General features: G+C 41.9%; 2 protein-coding genes across 6 annotated transcripts; one reads left to right on the top strand and one right to left on the bottom strand.

Annotated features, from left to right (window-relative positions):
* Positions 1 to 906: 906 nt before the first annotated feature.
* Positions 907 to 8,270, top strand: LOC115550666 (secretory carrier-associated membrane protein 5). 2 transcript variants are annotated; one of them, XM_030365919.1, is made up of 7 exons: positions 907 to 1,005; positions 3,987 to 4,055; positions 4,277 to 4,396; positions 5,256 to 5,412; positions 5,772 to 5,873; positions 6,594 to 6,711; positions 7,476 to 8,270. In XM_030365919.1, exons 2-7 carry the CDS (start codon positions 4,049 to 4,051, stop codon positions 7,704 to 7,706), a joined length of 735 nt encoding a protein of 244 aa, XP_030221779.1. In that variant the 5' UTR covers positions 907 to 1,005; positions 3,987 to 4,048; the 3' UTR covers positions 7,707 to 8,270. The 2 variants fall into 2 exon arrangements, with proteins under 2 accessions (XP_030221779.1, XP_030221778.1); XM_030365918.1 differs by lacking the exon at positions 907 to 1,005 and adding an exon at positions 2,836 to 3,061.
* A 2,394-nt stretch (positions 8,271 to 10,664) lies between these two features.
* Positions 10,665 to 17,689, bottom strand: LOC115550663 (ubiquitin-conjugating enzyme E2 Q2). Of its 4 annotated transcripts, none has more exons than XM_030365912.1 (13): positions 17,442 to 17,689; positions 15,823 to 15,927; positions 15,583 to 15,705; positions 15,438 to 15,494; positions 15,156 to 15,296; positions 14,927 to 15,011; positions 14,566 to 14,626; positions 14,379 to 14,469; positions 14,220 to 14,278; positions 13,937 to 13,985; positions 13,703 to 13,798; positions 13,485 to 13,551; positions 10,665 to 13,393 (listed from the first exon to the last, which is right to left on the bottom strand). In XM_030365912.1, the coding sequence occupies exons 1-13, from the start codon at positions 17,598 to 17,600 to the stop codon at positions 13,362 to 13,364; spliced, it is 1,125 nt and encodes a 374-aa protein (XP_030221772.1). In that variant the 5' UTR covers positions 17,601 to 17,689; the 3' UTR covers positions 10,665 to 13,361. The 4 variants fall into 4 exon arrangements, with proteins under 4 accessions (XP_030221772.1, XP_030221770.1, XP_030221771.1 ...); XM_030365910.1 differs by having other exon boundaries at positions 15,141 to 15,296; XM_030365911.1 differs by having other exon boundaries at positions 15,156 to 15,299.
* Positions 17,690 to 17,890: the final 201 nt, after the last annotated feature.

Consider the following 17,890-nt stretch of genomic DNA (forward strand, 5'->3'; position numbering starts at 1 on the left):
TGTGTGTGTGTGTGTGTGTGTGTAACTGAAAGGCTCCCATGACAGTAGAAAGGGCCACTATGCTCGTAGCATGATGTCAGCCACCATCCATCAGGTGAGTGACAGAAGTCCTGATTAAAGTGTAACATGTGGCCCTGGCTGGGAGGAGGGGCCCCTCCCCTGAAGGCCAGGGAGATGAGCTCCAAGGACACCCTTCATCTCATACCAGGCCCCCCCCCCTGCCCCCCAGATGACGAATCTTCAATGTCAAGAAGAACGGTCGATCAATAAATGTGGATGGATTAGATTTAGCAGCATCACAATTCACACTATTGTTTTCGTTTTTTAAGAAATTAAAATTATTATGGGTTTCAATATTTGATTTAGCACCGCCTGCTTGGTCAATGAATGGAAATTATCAAATCACATAACTTACCTTATGTATATAAACTAAGTTCATGTTTTTTAGCTAAGAAGAAATTGATAGAATATATTGTAACTAGAAAATTCATATCCTGCAGAAAATGCGTTGAGTGCTGTAGTGAGGTTGAAAATATTTTTTTATAAAGCCACATAGATTAAGACATAAAGAAACGTTAAATGGCTTAAATCAAGTGAAGGGATTTGTCAAAAGTCTAAATGTAGTGAACAATGTAAACATGCACACCATTTTAAAAAATGTAAATGGTTGGAAACAAATAACACAGCTGACAGCTGAATGAAAAGCGCAAAGCATTGCTAAAAATGCAGAAATGTAAAAGGAATTGAACTGAAGAATCGGAGAAAGAAATTGTATGTACTCGCCTTATGCTCATTTTCCAGCCTAATTTATTAATAGTTGTCCAATTGGGCGGGAAAATCGCCCAATCTGGCAACGCTGTCTGAACGTCGTAAAAAGTAGTCAAATTGAGCGAGAAAAACTGCCCAATCTGGCAACACTACCTGCACGTCCTCGCGCTCTAACCTCAGCTTGAGACCAACTGAAAACAAGCCAACATGGAATTGTGATTTGAAAAAAGTATAAAGGTAATCGAAAATCTGTTTTTAGATTATTGAAGATAAAAGTGTGTTGATTTTTTAAACCTTTGAACGAAGGTTAACGATAAAATGTTGACCAATGTACGTCTGAAGTGTGAGAGAAGGGGCGGACGGCTCCGCCGTCCTCCCATTGACATCCATTGTAAAAATTAGTATTTTAAAAGTAGAATATCTTAGAAAGTATAAAATATTTTAGAAATCTGAAAAACATTGCGCGATTCCAAGCTAATATGAACATTTTAAAATTGGAATGGAGTCTCTAGGTGAAAGATTGAGAAAGGAGATTTTGTAGAGAGAATAATAAATAAGAAAGAAAGAAAGAAACAAAGAAAGAAACAAACAAACAAACAAACAAACAAACAAACAAACAAACAAAGAATAAAACTTAAGAACAATAGTTGAGCGCTAAATGCAGAGTTCACCTAATAAGTATAAAATATGGAACACATATCCATCAGGCTGTTTGTATTGTGTAACTGACACAGTGATTGTTGTATTATATTATCAGTATGTAGGCCGAAGTATGATTTTGTTCATTGTTTTCATGAGAAATAACCCAAAAATGTATATTTTGTTGATGTGGGTATTAGGCGCGTTCAGTGTAGGCCAGACGGCTCGCTGATGACGCTCACGCTTAAGCGTGTTCCCGACAGCGACAGTTCATCTGCACTGCGTTGGGAATCTAAAAGTTCTTCACAGCAGGATTTTTTAATCCAATGAAAAACATTCAGAACTAAACAGAACTTAGTAGGATCAGTTTTAGGTTTGCATGCCTTTATTTCCTTGATGCCTATCACCTACTATTCTTTTTGCTTTCATTTATGAGAAGCACATACAGTACATACATTGCCACTGTATTGAAGGCAACACTTGCCGTTATCTAAAGCTGGTTTACCAATACACAACGTTTACAACTGAGCAAAGTCGATGCCAACAGACGGTTACAACGTCAATAAATAGTAAAGTATGTGATATGATGGTTGATTGAAAGTTAGAGAATTCGCCAGGCTTCCATGTAGGCTGTCTAGCACGCCCCCTTGTGGAGAAGAACGAAGCAACAATAACCCAGACCGTGGTCTGTCCATCTTAAAAAAAATACACCAAATACCAAATAATATAGGAGAAAGAAACGCACTTTGAAGGTATACATTTGTATAGTGGCTCCTGTAAATGCATCTCAAAGATTGTAGCACTATGACCTACAATGACTATGCTTGTAATTATTTTGGAGGTGGTAGTTTTTATTTACCCTCAAGCCCCACCAAAAGGATACCCTAGTATCAAAACATAGAACTAAAAACCAAACCCTGATAAGATCCCTAACCCCAACCAAACACTAACCTGACCCTAAAGGAAACCCTGCTCCTACAACCAAACCTTGAGCTTATAGCCTACTTAACTGTATATAACCTAACTCTAAAACCTGACTGTGAAACCTAACCCTTCAACCGAACCATGCCCTAACCCCTTACACATACCCCTCAAATCTAACCCCAAACCAAACCCTAAAATCTCACCCTACAAACTAAACCCCAACCCTACCCTGACCATTAAACAACTCCCTTAAACCTAACCCAAAAACCAATCCCTTTAACCTGACTAATACCAAACCCTTATCCTTCCCAACCCCTAAAACAACCCCCTTATACCAAACCCTAGACCCCTGACCCTCAATCAAAACCCGAAACCTAACCTTCAAACCAAGCCCTAACCCTAAAACCCCTAACCTTTACTAAGTCAAGCAGTTGTACCACAGAACCAGTACCACAGTGTGGGTCTATTGGGCTGACATGAAGCTTCAGCACCGTGGAGAGCATCGGCGAGGCAGCAGAGGGTGGAGTCTGCAGCTCCAACATCCTGATCTCCTCGTAGGAGGGCGCGTACACGTCACGTGACCGTCCTACTCATCCATTCCGCCAAGGAACAGATTGAGTGGATGCGAGAACCGAGAACAATTCCACGAATGCATTTCCTGCAAAATATCGCATCGAATTCAAGTCCGAACCGCAGAAACATTGTAGCACCAAACCGCGGGATCATTTAGGTAAGATACTTTTTGGGGATTTTTTTACAATTATACGGCCTACTTGATTTCTAGGGCGCGAACGAATGGTTGTGGCAATTCTATATTATTATTATTCGGTATACATTCATCCCGAACGATCGATTCACCGAGTCACGAGAATGCAAGGGCTCGATTTGTTAAGCGTTCAAAATATAGATGGTATATAGGTCTACACATTCCCGGTCGCAGGCTGCTCCTCTTGAAGGACGCTGCTCCATTGACACCAGCCTGCACGATGCCCTGTATCCCATTGCAGCATCACGACAGCAGCCCTTTTGGAAAAATGCATTTAAAACCGGCTGGTTCGTCTATGAAACGATCCCTTCATCAACTGTCTTCTAAAAGATCGTCGTGTGGCGGCAGATCCCTCCTCCGATCAGTGAACATTACAATGTCCTTGATGGCCCGTGGTTGTAGTAGGCTATAGGCTACATACTCCATCACTTGACTAGATTTGGGAGATTATTCGATTGAAAACAAAGCTCTTTTTTTAGCTCAGGCCTGTAGGTTTACCACAACAGAGGTGGGCTTATACCAATCGAAGAGGGCATAATGATAACCCTCTGGTTATTTAAACAGCTCTTAGATCTATCTGTTCGTGGTGGCGAGAAGGCCATAGGAATGCATTGCATGAGGCAGCTCTTGTGCATGGTGAAATATAATGTATATGTCATATCGATTCTATTTTTAGTGTTTTCTACTAAATTTCCTATAACGTACTGCATAAAAGCCATCACCAATTTATTGGGTGTAGTTAATGCTGGAAAAAAAGGAAGAAATGTCGACCAAATGAACACATATTCATATATGTGTGCTAAAGGCCTGTGTAATGCTATATGTGTGTTGTTTACTACTGGATCATGTGGTAAGGCATGACTGTAACCAATTGTGTAATTCTCTGCAGTTTAATCCAACAAACTACCTAAAGACAGAAGTGGCCATTTCCACGAGTACACGACAGGCACAATGGCAGGTAAGCACAACCGTGAAACAATAGTAGGAACAATATTGATGCTTTCCATTAAGCCGAATGTATGGATTTGGAACAGTACTGTTCTAAATACCTACACACTTGCAACTCATGTTAAGAATGTTAACCAATGAAAGTCATACGTGTAAATGTTGTATGTGTGTGGTGTTGAATTGACTTTGGCTCATCCTAATTACCATACATGTTGTGTTTGTCTGCCCCAGAAAACAACTTCCCACCCCTGCCCCGCTTCATCCCCCTGAAGCCATGCTTCTACCAGGACTTCAACGAGATCCCGGACCAGCACCGGACCATGTGCAAGAGGCTCTACTACCTCTGGATCTGTGAGTTTATCCAGGGACAACTCCATAGTCCACCGTGCCTGTTGTTGCCGTTTTGTATTTAATGAGCCAGTATGGATGATCTATGTTTATCTCAGCTTGAGAACTGCTATCGTCCTGCCCAGTGTCGGCAAATGCTCCCTCGCTGTTTTCTGTTACGCAAAGCATATTTTTTGTTTTGCCCAAAATATTATGAAGCGTTTGACAGCATTAACAGTAGAAACATTCTGGTATAGCCAGCTTACCATGTTTCAGCAAAGACAGCAACATAAGATGAGATAAGATACACTTGATTGATCCGCACATTGATTCCATTTTTCTTATGTATTTCAATAAAGGCTGTGTGGCTTTCCGTTATTTATTTATTGAAGTAGCTGGCACAAGAATCCTTAAACATTTGAAATATTTGAACATGTTTCACCATGAACATGAATTTTGAGGCCAACATTGTGTCACCTGTAAGACTCTCTTCCTTATGATTTCCCTGGATTAGTAGCAGATCAACCTATCATGGATTACATATGTGTAGAACACTTACATAATGCATTCAATATCTGTTTCATCATCACATAGGTTCCACGATTCTATTCTTGAACGTAAGTTTAATGTTTGACTGTAGAATTAACCTCAGCGTTTGTTTGCCTACTGTAGAGTACTTCTTGTTGCGTGTACAAAAGGTAGCATGTAGCACTAGCATATATACACCTAACTTAGTCATGTAGTTATATTCTAGTAGTAAATCTAGTAGTATATCAGATAGTGGCAGACTTGCAACCCTTCTGTAGTTTTAGCTACAGATAACATATATGAATATGATCAAGCACACTTAATCAATTTGTCTTTCGGTTTTCGTCCCCCATAGTGAACAGTGCCACACTGGCCGTGAATCTCATTGGCTGCTTGGCATGGATGTGTGGTGGAGGCGGAGCAGCCAACTTTGGCATGGCCATCCTGTGGCTCATTCTGTTCACTCCCTGCTCCTATGTGTGCTGGTTCAGGCCTATCTACAAGGCCTTCAAGTAAGTCTTCATAGGACTTACTCTGTGTAGTAGTCTGTAGTAACAGTCCGTTCGATTTTACGGTTTAAACTAGCATCTGTAACAAAGGTATATGTTATTCATAGCAGCGGTCTGTTATTGAGAAATAACATACAGAAATGAGTAATAAAGTTGCAGATATGATGTCATTTCTAGGTCTACGTAAGCCTTACATAAACAAACAAACAAATATTGAATTCCTTAATGTTGCTGACTCATGCAAGCTTAATATGTAAAATAACATTTGCCATTCTAAAAACGATATCCCTTTACGTTTCTTAAAATATGTCTCTTGCAACCCTTTGTGATATTGTTGTATGTCTGCCCTCCTCACATCGCAGGACGGATAGCTCCTTCAACTTCATGGCCTTCTTCTTCGTGTTCATGGCCCAGGTTGTGATCAGCATCATCCAGACAGTAGGCATCCCAGGCTGGGGGGTTTGGTAAGCACTCAGACCAGACACTGGTCTCTGCATTTCCCTGGTGTTGAGCCACTAGGCTCAGTGAGAGAACACTCATGATTAAAGGATCAAGTAATTATGTAAGAACATAACATTTCAGCTGTGGTACCCAGGGCCGACGGACTGCGGGGACAAAGGGGACAGTTGTGGGGGGGCCCAAGGCAGAGGGGGGGCCCATGAAAAAAAAAAAAAAAAAAAATTACTTGTCGGCCACGTCTCCCCCCCCCCCCCCCCCCCCCCCCCCCCCCGTCAACAATCGCTCCATACCCTCCCCCCCCCCCCCGTCAACAACTTAGCGCAGGGGGGTCCATTAGTACCTATAGTATAGTAGGGGCCCAGGATTTGGTGCTACGGCCCTGGTGGTACCAGTGGTGAGTCTAGTGGTGGAGGGATGAGTGGAACCTGCGCTGTGTGAAAACATAGAAGGAAACATAAGACTACTTCCAAAAGGGGATGTTGTTATTGCCCTTCAAGATCAATACATATATTAAATATTATATTAAAAAGTACTAGGCGTTGCAAATCATTATGTGTTAGTTGGTTTGTGTGTGTGTGACATACACTGAAATGTGTATAAATAATAAATAATACCCATTCAAAATAGGCTTACACAAGTAGTGTTGAATGTCGCACCATCATTAGGTTTGATAATGTGCAGTCTTGATTCTCACGCCTCCCTCCTCTTCCTTTTCTGTTCCCCAGCGGTTGGCTGGCTACCATCACCTTCTTCAGCACCAACGTGGGCTCAGCTGTGGTCATGCTGATTCCCACCATAATGTTCACTGCAGTGGCCGTGTTGTCTTTCATCGCACTCACCAGGGTATGGGCATCGCTAAATACCTCTTAACAAGATCGATGTTGGCCATGGCTGAAATGTACCGTCATACATCGGCGCAGTCATACAAAACTCGGATCAAGTTTCGTCGATTGTGTTGCAAAGGCTCCGCCTACTCTATTGTGAAGGCCGTTCTTCTATTCAAAACAAACAAAACAAGCTTCCTTTATTCATACCCGGAGCAGGGTTTAGTGTGCCTCTGCTAGAAAGCTCTATTCAACTCATTCAAGCAGTGGGACCACAGTGGTTCCAATGCATGTACTTGTACACGTGCATACATCGTTTAATAATTCACCACTAGATCATTTACCGACGCTTTAAAAACAAAGTGCATCCCTCCCCTCTTTGTTTGGTCTTTGATGAGCAGATACGTCTACAGCGTCTAACTCCTGCACTCTGATGAATGATGTTCTAAGGAATTTAACTATTGATAACTAATGTATATTTTTGATAAGGAATTACACATCAGTAAGTAGGAAGCTGATAAACCATTATTGATCAATAATATAGGGGGAAGGGGTGAGATTAAACAAGTTTTTCTTCTTCACACCCCTTTTTGAACGGGTAAAGCAAGTGTTAGACAGTTTCCTTTCATTTGTGGTTTTCATTGTTTGCAAATATTACCTAATTCTAACTGTCCACTTGTTTCATCATTTTATTTTATGGTTTATTATTGCTTCTTTTTTTCTTTTACTTCAAAAATATATATATTTTTTCAATTAAATTAAACTCTCAATGCCTTTGCACAGGTCCACAACCTATACCGCGGCAGTGGCGGCAGTATGGGCAAGGCCCAGGAGGAGTGGACCACGGGCGCCTGGAAGAACCCCCACGTCCAGGAGGCCGCCCAGCAGGCAGCCATGGGAGCGGCCCAGGGCGCCATGCAGCAGAACATGCAGCAGCAGAACATGCAGCAGCAGAACCCGCAGCAGAACCAGTACTCTGCCGCCCCCACCTACAACTACGACGAGCCCATGTAGGAGCGGGGAGGCGGAGGGGGGTGGGGTCGTGGCGGGATGTTAGGGGCGGGGGGTGGGGGTGTGGTATGGGAAGCCACAGCGGTATCGATTAAGAACACCATTCACAGTTAGACCCCCCCTTCATCCTGACGATGTAGAGGCCTCCGTGTGAACGACACAGGTAGAGCAGTGGATATGCATAGAGGGGGATGCCAAACGTGTCAGTCATACTTTACTGGGTTTTGTTTTGAAATCGACTGCTGGTTTTAAAGGGGGACAGGGGGGAGGGGGGGTCGTCCTTTCGCCCCCTACACAATACTTAGGTTTACTGTTCTACAACTACAGGTCATTTAGTCCAACACACTCCTTGAATGCTTCACAGTGGTAATCTGTTTTTTTAATCACAACGCTGTAAAAAGAAGAATGTTTAGTAGCATTACCTACTGCCAAGATTAGCATTTATTCTCTGTGTCCCCCCTTTAAACACGCGTCCTCCTTCTTTCCATTTTGTGAAAATCTGGAGTCTAAATTTTCAATTGTTACAAATAGAAACTAGAGAATTTATTAAAAAACGTCTCAAATTTGCAATTAGTCTCTTATGAATACATTAAGATGTGTAAACAATTCTAAATTTTGAGTCAATACACATATTTATATATATATATATATATATATATATATATATATATATATATATAAGATTGACATTTCTCTAAATGTCTCTTATTATATGATGACCAAGTTAGATCATGTAGATGTTCGACAGCTAGGCTGAAATAGGCTCACTATTTTAAAGCCATTTAAATGTGTTAATTCTGTACCAATAAGAATCGTCCTAGCCCTAGTATTCCTCTGTTTTAAAGCATCAATTACTTTCTCAGGAAAGTGTGTGAGTTGGTTTTAGATCTACATGTGAAGTCACAGTCTGTCATCGTCCTTATATTCCAGCCCTGTGGGCTATTGTTTTATAGTTTGAACCTTGTGATTACATAGTGACATGTTTGTCTTGACCGACGTCGTACACTGACTTTGTGTTCGGAGCAAGCATGTCAGGATGTAGACCAATGACAGTTGAGAATCCATCCAAAAGTGAGGCCCACAACATGTTGACGTGTGTAGTTCCTTGGATAACATTCCAAATTAATGTTGTACAGTTTGAAGTTGAGGAGTAACCAAGACACTTCTGCCTTCTGAATGGCAGTGGGGTACAAATAATTGATGTTGTGCGTGGTCCAAGCAGTGTATTAAGTGATGGATGTTATACTTGTTGACTAATTCTCTCTTAACTCCCCCCTAATACCCCAACTGTAAATTATTACATGGCTACTTATTTCTCAACCTCTGGATTTTTTGGGCGTCTATGTATGGCTGTTGTTATTCCATGAATAGATGTAGTATGGTATATATGATAATATTAAAGGGTATAAATCCACTAAAATATACAATTTTGGTCCTAAAAACTAGAACAGGTGAAACTCGATTCTTTAATTTCAAGACTCTACGGCTATTCTTTGCAGTGAGTTAATAGTTAGCCTCAATTCTCTTTGCTACCAAGTTGGCTTGGAGATGTTTTTTGAGGAGTTCATGATTATTACAGTAATCCAGTGTTAGGCTCGACACAGCTGTGAAGCGACATGTCGGATTGCTAGTTAATTCAAAACCTGTAAATTGTCTTGTCTGATTGTGCTGTGGTATATAAACAGAATTTTTATTTTTCCGTTTCTCCACTTTGTTGTTTGGTATAGACTTTGTTATGTGTTACGTATGATGTGTGGGTGTGTTTGTGGCACATGTCCTGTGTGTCTTCCCATAGCTACCTGCTACAGATTTAAAGCACCTTTTAGTTTTTTTAAAGAATTCATGCTTACACTGAGTGAACTTAAAACTGCTGATCTCAGTGCCAACCTAACTCGGCATGACTGCATATGCAGTAAAGGAATACAAACCGAAATCTATATTTAGAATAATACATGTAAGGATAAAATAATAAATGTCCTTTCCTGTTGGGGGGGATAAGTGAATGAAAATGTATACGTGACCAGAAATATGGCACTAATATTACGTTTGTTTAACATGCTGTGCTTTTAGGTGTGAAACTGTGAACATCATGCAAACGTCACATAGTATTTGCACCAACAACAGTACACAGGTGAATAACTCATAACTTTTACTCGCACAAAGTTCATCTGACGGTTATAAACAAGCCGGTAATAAACATCTGACATGCACAAGGAGAACCTGGTTATCCGTATGAAGTAAGATAATTCCAGACGTAAGAAAGACGTATTGAACCATTACACCACATCTAAACGTGTGTTAACGTCGGTACGCATCGCTCATTCTGTATTGACCCGTGATGTCACCGAACCTTCATTGTTTTCTCCCATCGACTGTGTGGTTTGATATGTATTGCAATGTAAGAGATGAGTTATTGCCATGGATAGAACACACTGTAAAGGAACACGATCCCCGTGGTTGGGTTGGTATGAGGCGACTGTGTCTCCAAGCCGAATGACGTAAAAAGGGAATTACATTTTTGTGTATGACTTTTGTATAATTTGGTCCTACCCTAATAGATATTAAACAGTTCTTGTTGCATCCTGTCGTCTAGACTCTTTATTAACTGCAATATCTCAGACAAGAGAAGAACACATTTTTTCAGTATGAATAATACATGAAAAATGTGTATATGAATTGGGTTACTTGGGTTAGGTTTTATTGGGTTAATTGCCTTACTAAAAATCTGTTGTTTTTCCAAGTAAAAGAATATTCACATGTTTAATGCTCAATAAAGTAATCCCATAGCAACATTTCAATTAATCCATAGAACAATATGCATACATTTTACCCAAAATCCCTCAATTTAATGATCAAATTAACTGGCATTTGGCCTCTTTCTGTCATGAAGCAACCGTTACACTGCATTTGTGTCATTAATTATGGCAGCTTTTCAGAATACAAAAAATAGATACAACAGCATTAATCTTAAAATTCTTTATTTATAAACTTGATGCAAGTTTACAAATTACTGTACATGGTCAAAATTATTTTAATGGAAAATGAAACAAATGAAAATAAAACAAAAACCAAAGCATGCCAACAGTGCCAAACTCAGTCCATCGTCCCTACGTTGGTGCCCGAAAAATGAATTCACAAGAGAATGATTAACCATTTCAAATACACTGTCCAGTTAAAGAGAAGCGTGCAATTCTATTCATCGTGGCATGAGGATGAAGAGTGAACAACATTTAATTATTCCCATGAACCCGTTTTGGCATTTTGGCAAACTGTTATTGTGATCGGACTTGTAACAAATAGATGTTAGCACATGGAGCTGGGGAGATTTTTCAAATCATTACACTGCCTCTACAAATTGTATTGACTTCCATAGGCACATCCTTACCATGTGTGCAAACTGGTTACCAAAGCAAAAGGATCATTTATATTTAAGACCTCCCAGACTATGAAATGCAACCATACACAACCATAAACAGAAACAAAAAGGAAAAAGAAAATACTACAGTGGATTTCAATGAGCCATAGCATGGGTTACATATATGCTTATACAATCCCGCTAATGTTTGGTCACTCTATAGAGAAGAAGAAATGCTCTGCAAATGCCCACCATCTTATCTTATTTTTTACAATGCATGAAACACACCACAGGAAACCTCGGGTGAAATGGAACCCATAACATTAAGATTATAAAGGTCTGACAGTCAATTCTTTGAGGAAATAAAGGTCTAACTCAGACGAGGTACAGAGCATCATCTTATGCATCAAATGAACTGTGATCAGACCTTTTTATTTTCTATGCACATATTACCCCTCCATAACATGGTTTTATTTACCTGAGTTATCATTTAAAACAAATTGTTGCAGACAGTGTTAAATAACTGCAAGTGTTCATAAATTGATACAGTATCTGCCCTCGTTTTAGAAGAACCAGCATACTCATTTTGGGTTATATTGCATGGGGAGAAGGAGGTTAACGTCAGACTCGATAGTACAGGGCCGATTCGCCTTGGTTACGCCACAATGATCCATCCCATCGCTCACCGATAAAAGCCAAACAGCGCCTTGGGGACACCCAGCTCATGTTTCCCTTGTGATTTTACGTTGTGTATATTTAATAAAAAGGTATCCTCAACCGAATGTCCAAATTAAAACAAACGAGGGGGGGGGAGGGGGGGGAAAGAGAGAGCTGGCCCATTCCCCGCCAGCGGCCTCCAAGCCAAGCCAAACGCCAAGCTTCCTGACCACAGGATCTTCAGGATCTCTTGGTCAAGTCACGCCATGGTCCTCAATAAAAATAAAAAAAATCGTTTGAATAAAGCCGTTGCTGCTGAAATGACCCACGACATCAGGATCCAGAGTGAGCGGTTACGGAGCGGTTGGGACAGAATCGAATGTAAGAATGCAACAGCAAGAAGAGCTAAAACCGTAAATCGGGCAAACCACTACAACCGTTTTTTTTTTACAGAATTGTTAAGAGTTCAACATTGTGTTGTGTTGGCGGGATTAGGCGAACACATCCCGGATTACTCTTGGAATCTTTGGAGAGGTCAACGTTGGAATCGCCAACCTACGCTGTTGGTCTCCCTGGTGGACAAATATGAGACGGATTCTTCTATCTTTGTTTTAGGCTTCTTTATCACTCAAAGATGGCCAACATCTGAAGAACTAGAATTTATTTGAATGAAAACCCCACTGCACGGTGGGTAAGTTCTAGAGAGATGAGCCCTCCACTTGTCTGAGGGAGCACACCAGAAAGACAGCATTTGCTGTCCTAAACCCTCATCTACAGCCAGCCTATTTGTATGCTCTTATGAAACAGGATGTCCATTCATTCGGCTCTAGTGAACACAAGTTGCCGTACTCTTAGGTACCATGAGGGCCTCACTCGACCCAATAACATTTGTGTCCGAAAAATAGCTTAAACCATTAGTAATAAAATGGCTGTATTTATCTGGGCAAACCATATTGGCCATTCACCCAAATCTTCCTTCTGAAGCAGAGCCTACATTACTACAAATTTCCACAAAAAAAAAAAAAAGAGGGTGGAGGGGCGGTTCGATAGTGACAAACAAGTGGCGCAGTGACGCGTCTCTTTAAAGATCTTCCATAATCAACCTGTTTATATTCGGTCAGAAGCCCATGCTATGGCTGCAGAGGTCTGGGGTGTTGCAACTAAAAAAGATTGCTTCTCTTTGGGGTCAGCACTATGAGTCCAGAGTTACGCCCCCACACCCCCCCTGGCCACGAGTCGAACGGCCAGTTTGTCACGCCCACCAGGTCGAAAGCAGAGGAACCAAACCAACACTTCTCCACGCCGCAGTAGAATGGGGAAATGAAAAGGTTTCGGGTTTTTTTTTTGGAAGGACGAACTATCAAGGACAGAAGTGGGACTAACATGATGCGTCCCTCATGTTATATCCCCCCCAGGGGGGGACGGGGGGGGGCAGAGTACACAGTCCGATGGTGGAAGGGGAGAGGGTGGGGGAGTAATACTTGTTTATTGAGACAATGAGATGGGGGAATATTTGCCAGTTGGTTCCAAGCGAAGAATGTTATATCCCCAATGAGTCAGAAGGAGCAGGGGTGGGGTATTCCGAAGAAAAGCAAGATATTTTGACCTGCTGACACGTGTTCCCAGTGCATAGTGGTGCGAGGTCCTTATCCGTCCTCTTTGGGAGGTGTGTACCAGCCTGCAATCAAGAAGGACACAAAAACACAACAGCTCTATACCACTAGAACCATCACAGACTCAGAGTACAAAGTCATCCTAGTAGTACTTACCATTTTTTTCGTGAATCTGCACAAGAGATTTGTATGACTGCTGTGCTCTGGCAAGATTGTACTGGTTCTGTTGAAAAATGAAAAATAAATGGAGTCAGGTTGGAGTGCTTGATATTGTTTACAGCACAGGCAATAGTGAGATGATCCATGAGCTTCTGAATATGAAAAGCATCCGCATGACATGGCAAATTAATTTATGAGCGCAAAAGTGCACGTACCTTATTGGCTCCAAACTGCACCCTGGCTTTTCCTTTGACAAGGGTGGCATTAATCTGCATGATGACAGATTCTATGGAATAGGCACTGCTCCAGCCCTTATCAAAGGGAAGAGAAACCAGGAATTACACCACGTGATGGACATGAACAAACAACGATGTACCTAACGTACCAATAGATATCATCTTATAAAGACAAATAAGATCGACTTAATGTAAAATAAAACATCAACATACCTGTTTTGTTAAAAGTTCCATGCAAAGGGCCCCTCCTCCTAAAACATAGCTGAAAAGAGAACAAGGAGCATTAGACAATAATAAAAGATTTCTTTAGTTTTCATCCTCCTCATTTTAAATCCCATGAGGAACATTGTCCTTATTTCCGGAAATTAGGACCACAATTCCAACTACTATTAATTATCTTGCCACCGAGAGGTACCGTGGCTGGGGCATTCGCCTTGAAGAGCAGCAGCGAGAGCCACTGATAATAAACTACTGCACAGATCTTCAATGTACTCACCCACCGGAGAGCACAGGGGACACTACCCGCACGAAAGGGGGGTCAAAGGGAAAGTTATCCTGAAGAAGGAGGGGAAAACACAGGGTGGTTAGATCCCTCTTCGTCGAGATGTGGGTCATCAGTGAATGTGTTTGTTCTCATTTCAACCGCAATACTCACTTTATAAGAGAAATTGAGGAGGATGTAGTCCACCCCCTCCTTTTCCTTTAAGACCTGCAAGTCACTATGCAGGGGACTATCAGGGTCTACCCTGGGGTTGAACAAGGAAGGAGGGAACATGTTAGACATGAGCTCGCTTGGCAGCTTATAAAATATGGCTACGCTTATTATCCGTCGAAAAACTTACGTCCTTATTTTGACATGCCACTCATAAAGGCTGTCGTTGACTAGCTCCACTGAATAAATACCTACAAGGGAGACAACAATTTTTAACTCAATATCAAACAATAAAACAATAACACTGGCCAGACAATTAATATTATAATGTACGTCAATCATTAAGCAAACAAGGTCAATCTCAACTAACAGATTATAATATTTTTTACTCATACTGTGTATAGATACAGATCATTAAATATTCCTATTACTATGCATTGGTCTCTTTTTAAAACTTATTGTGGTCTTATACTACTGCACCCAATGACACCCACATTTCTCATCTGGGATCGATACAAAGGATCAATAATGGAGCAGGTCTGCGCGCTCACCTGTCTTGTAACTTTGTGATCTGTAGATTTCCCTGAGTTCCTTCATGAGGCGGTCCGAGGCCTGTACCGAGCCAGAGACTGCCCCCTGTGCCGGGACACAAGATGACACAACGCACAATTCAGAACCACAGATGCCAATTAAACCTGCAAAGGAAATTACGCAATTTTTTGTGTTTATGTGTACGGGAAAACAAATAAATAAAAGTGCACCTACCGAATGAGCACTTACGTTTAAGTGATCCTGCCTCTGGTTCTTGCGGATCTTCTCCAGGATGGCCAGGTTCTCCTTCTCGATGCCGTCGTCCTCAGACTTCTTGCCGTCGACCGGCTCCTCCTCCTTCATCTCGTAGTGATCGAGGTCTTCGATGTCCTGCTGTCCGGGAGTGTCGGGGGCAAAGACACACGGACACGAACCATTACGATCGACTTGGAAAAGCCGTATATCAAGACAGACTCAGCCGCTAATGCTGTGGATCCCAAGAGCGATCAGAGAAATGTAAATATTAAGCACCTCTCCCATCTCTTCCTCCTCCTCTTCCTCAGATGTCACCTCATCCGCTGGCCCGATCTGTTGTGTGGGCAGAAAGCACGGCGGGATTGAGAGGGCCGACGTTTAGAAGTACGTTGCATTGTTTACATCGGGGCGCCATGCCTACCTTTCGCTCGGGGTTGATGGGCCCAGCGGGGAGAGGCTGGTCGAGCATCTCTACATCGGGATGTTGGGGGAGGTTATAAAGCCGACAAAGATCACAAATGAGACGCTTCAGCTGCTGAAGAAGCTGTGGAAGGAGACGGGAATGAAGGGTAAGAAAATCCATGTGAACCGTCGTAGTGCGATACGATTCTTATGTTTGCATAGTTCGGGAATCAAGTTTCCCATTTGGTTACAGACTTACCAATGTGCTGCCTTTCCTCACATCTTCCAGCCGCTCCAGAACTTCAGCCAGACTAGGGTCATCAGAGTCCACAAACCATATCGGCGGAGTAGAGGGGTAGGATTCCTGAAAGGGTGGGTAAGCCGGACAAGAACATTTAACAATGGTCAACGGTAACTGTTAGGTCATTAAAGATGTAGTGAATAATAGAAACTATACCCTAACCTAGAATGAAATACATATTGGGTTAATTCGGTATAATATGAAGTACCCACCCGAAAAAACAATTTATTAAACTTGTTGACTGCTTGCTAGAGCTGTTAAAGTCGATATGTTGCCGTAATTGCACCAATTATGAATAAAAGTAGCTACTGCATTTGCTAAATTATAAGCAATCAACGTGATAATTACACATCTCTCTGATTGCAAAGCTGAATGTGGGCTTAGGATTTGTTTTGCAATGTGGAATAATCACTCTAAAGAATAACAAGTTATCCATTCTCCTCTGCAAACACTATGCAAAAGATGATGCTGATCGAAAATGATTAGTGCGTCACCCCACAAGATGCGTAGTGTCAGTGACATGCAATAGAGCCAGAGAGGACATGGACTGAATCTCAAGATGCATTCAGTTAAAATCGGGCTGCTGCCCAAAATATGTAGTCGGCCAACTTAACGTAAGCGCAAACATGACATCATTTTATTTTTTATTTATTTTTTACATACATTTTAAAAGCCTCGGCTATGTCAATAAAGACTAAGAACCGGAACAAACATTAGACAAGAGGAGAGAGTGGCTTTAAGTAGAACATAAAAAGCGTCACTGATGTGTCCTGCCGCGAAAGGCTCCTAAAACATGGATGCAAGTTGCATGACCCTTTCGGTGGCATTCTGTGATTTTGCATTGAAGAAATCCAACCAGATCCTACAAGCTAGAAAGGGATTTTTCTACAAATATAATTAAAACGGAGGATCCAAACACGTTACATGACAATAACCACAACAGTCATCCACCAAATGGTCATGAAACACAGTGGGATATGGATTACGCGCTGGCGCACGAAAAGTCGATGGTGAATTGTAACGCACACAACACGATGTTTACATCTTTAACGATAAGACACACGACCCGTCACGGGACGAGACTATTTACTGGAGGATAAACGCGTGTATGGTACAACTCTTCCTCCAAACATGTTCATCTGCAGCACACCGTCCCTCTCTCCGTAAAACCCCTCTGATACAGAAGACCCATGTACACCAAATCCACCAGAGTGCGGGTTAAAAGAGCTGCTGTCGTGGGCCGACATCAACCCCGCAACAGCGACGCAGTTTATTTCCCCAGCTAACCAAACTTGTAGCGTCACATTTTCTAGCTAGCGGGGAGCTAATGTTGCTACACGAGAAGAGCTAAGGCACTGAAACGCAATGTTTTAAATGTTGTACAGTCATTTTTATCCCAGGGGGAGGTCGTTTGATCTTGGAAAATTAACCAAAAAGGAAAGCGCAGAGGCCCGGAGCCCAACGAAACGAGGGGTAGAAGGTGTAAACAGAGCGGTGTGTGCGGTGTTTTCGTGTCGGCGGTCGATAGTCCGGGATTCTCGCTAGCTTATGTGCGCCACTCGCCCTGCCGCTCTTACCGTGATGTTGCAGTGGATGATCAACAGCTTTTCCCCCGTCACGTTAAATTGGCAACTAAGCTCATCAGGCTTCCAGTCTATAATTCTAAATCTTTCGTGGTTTGGGTCAAAGATTGACTCCAAAAACTTCAGTTCGGCCTTCAGCCCCGACACCGACATCTTCCACTCATCTCCGACCAGGCCGCGGGGAGAGAGGGGGAGCTGGGGCGCAGTGCGACCGCGCAGCCTGCGCACGTCAGCGTGAGAGCAACAACAAAGGGCTGGCTGGATGTTTTTTTTTTTTTCTTTCTTTCTCTAACATTCAGCCCCTTCAGCTATTTACAGTAATATTATTATTAATTCAGCCAGGAGACCAGTTTGATAGCATAGACTATGTAATAAGGTTCGTCCATTGATTTCGGGGTGGATACAACAGCTGACTATACTTTTTGGATTAAACAATGGGTGAT

Source organism: Gadus morhua, chromosome 9 (assembly GCF_902167405.1).
Source record: "Gadus morhua chromosome 9, gadMor3.0, whole genome shotgun sequence".
Lineage (NCBI taxonomy): Eukaryota > Metazoa > Chordata > Actinopteri > Gadiformes > Gadidae > Gadus > Gadus morhua.

Excerpts from the sequence above, each read along its gene's own strand:
- LOC115550666 (XM_030365919.1), top strand. Across the intron at positions 4,397-5,255 it reads GCTCTACTACCTCTGGATCT|TGAACAGTGCCACACTGGCC; the intron begins GTGAGTTTATCC and ends CGTCCCCCATAG. Across the intron at positions 5,413-5,771 it reads CCTATCTACAAGGCCTTCAA|GACGGATAGCTCCTTCAACT; the intron begins GTAAGTCTTCAT and ends CTCACATCGCAG.
- LOC115550663 (XM_030365908.1), bottom strand. The coding sequence starts at position 17,600 with ATGTCGGTGTCGGGGCTGAAGGCCGAACTGAAGTTTTTGGAGTCAATC. Across the intron at positions 15,706-15,822 it reads TGAGGAAAGGCAGCACATTG|CTTCTTCAGCAGCTGAAGCG; the intron begins GTAAGTCTGTAA and ends CTCCTTCCACAG. Across the intron at positions 14,470-14,565 it reads TGGCATGTCAAAATAAGGAC|GGTAGACCCTGATAGTCCCC; the intron begins GTAAGTTTTTCG and ends GTTCAACCCCAG.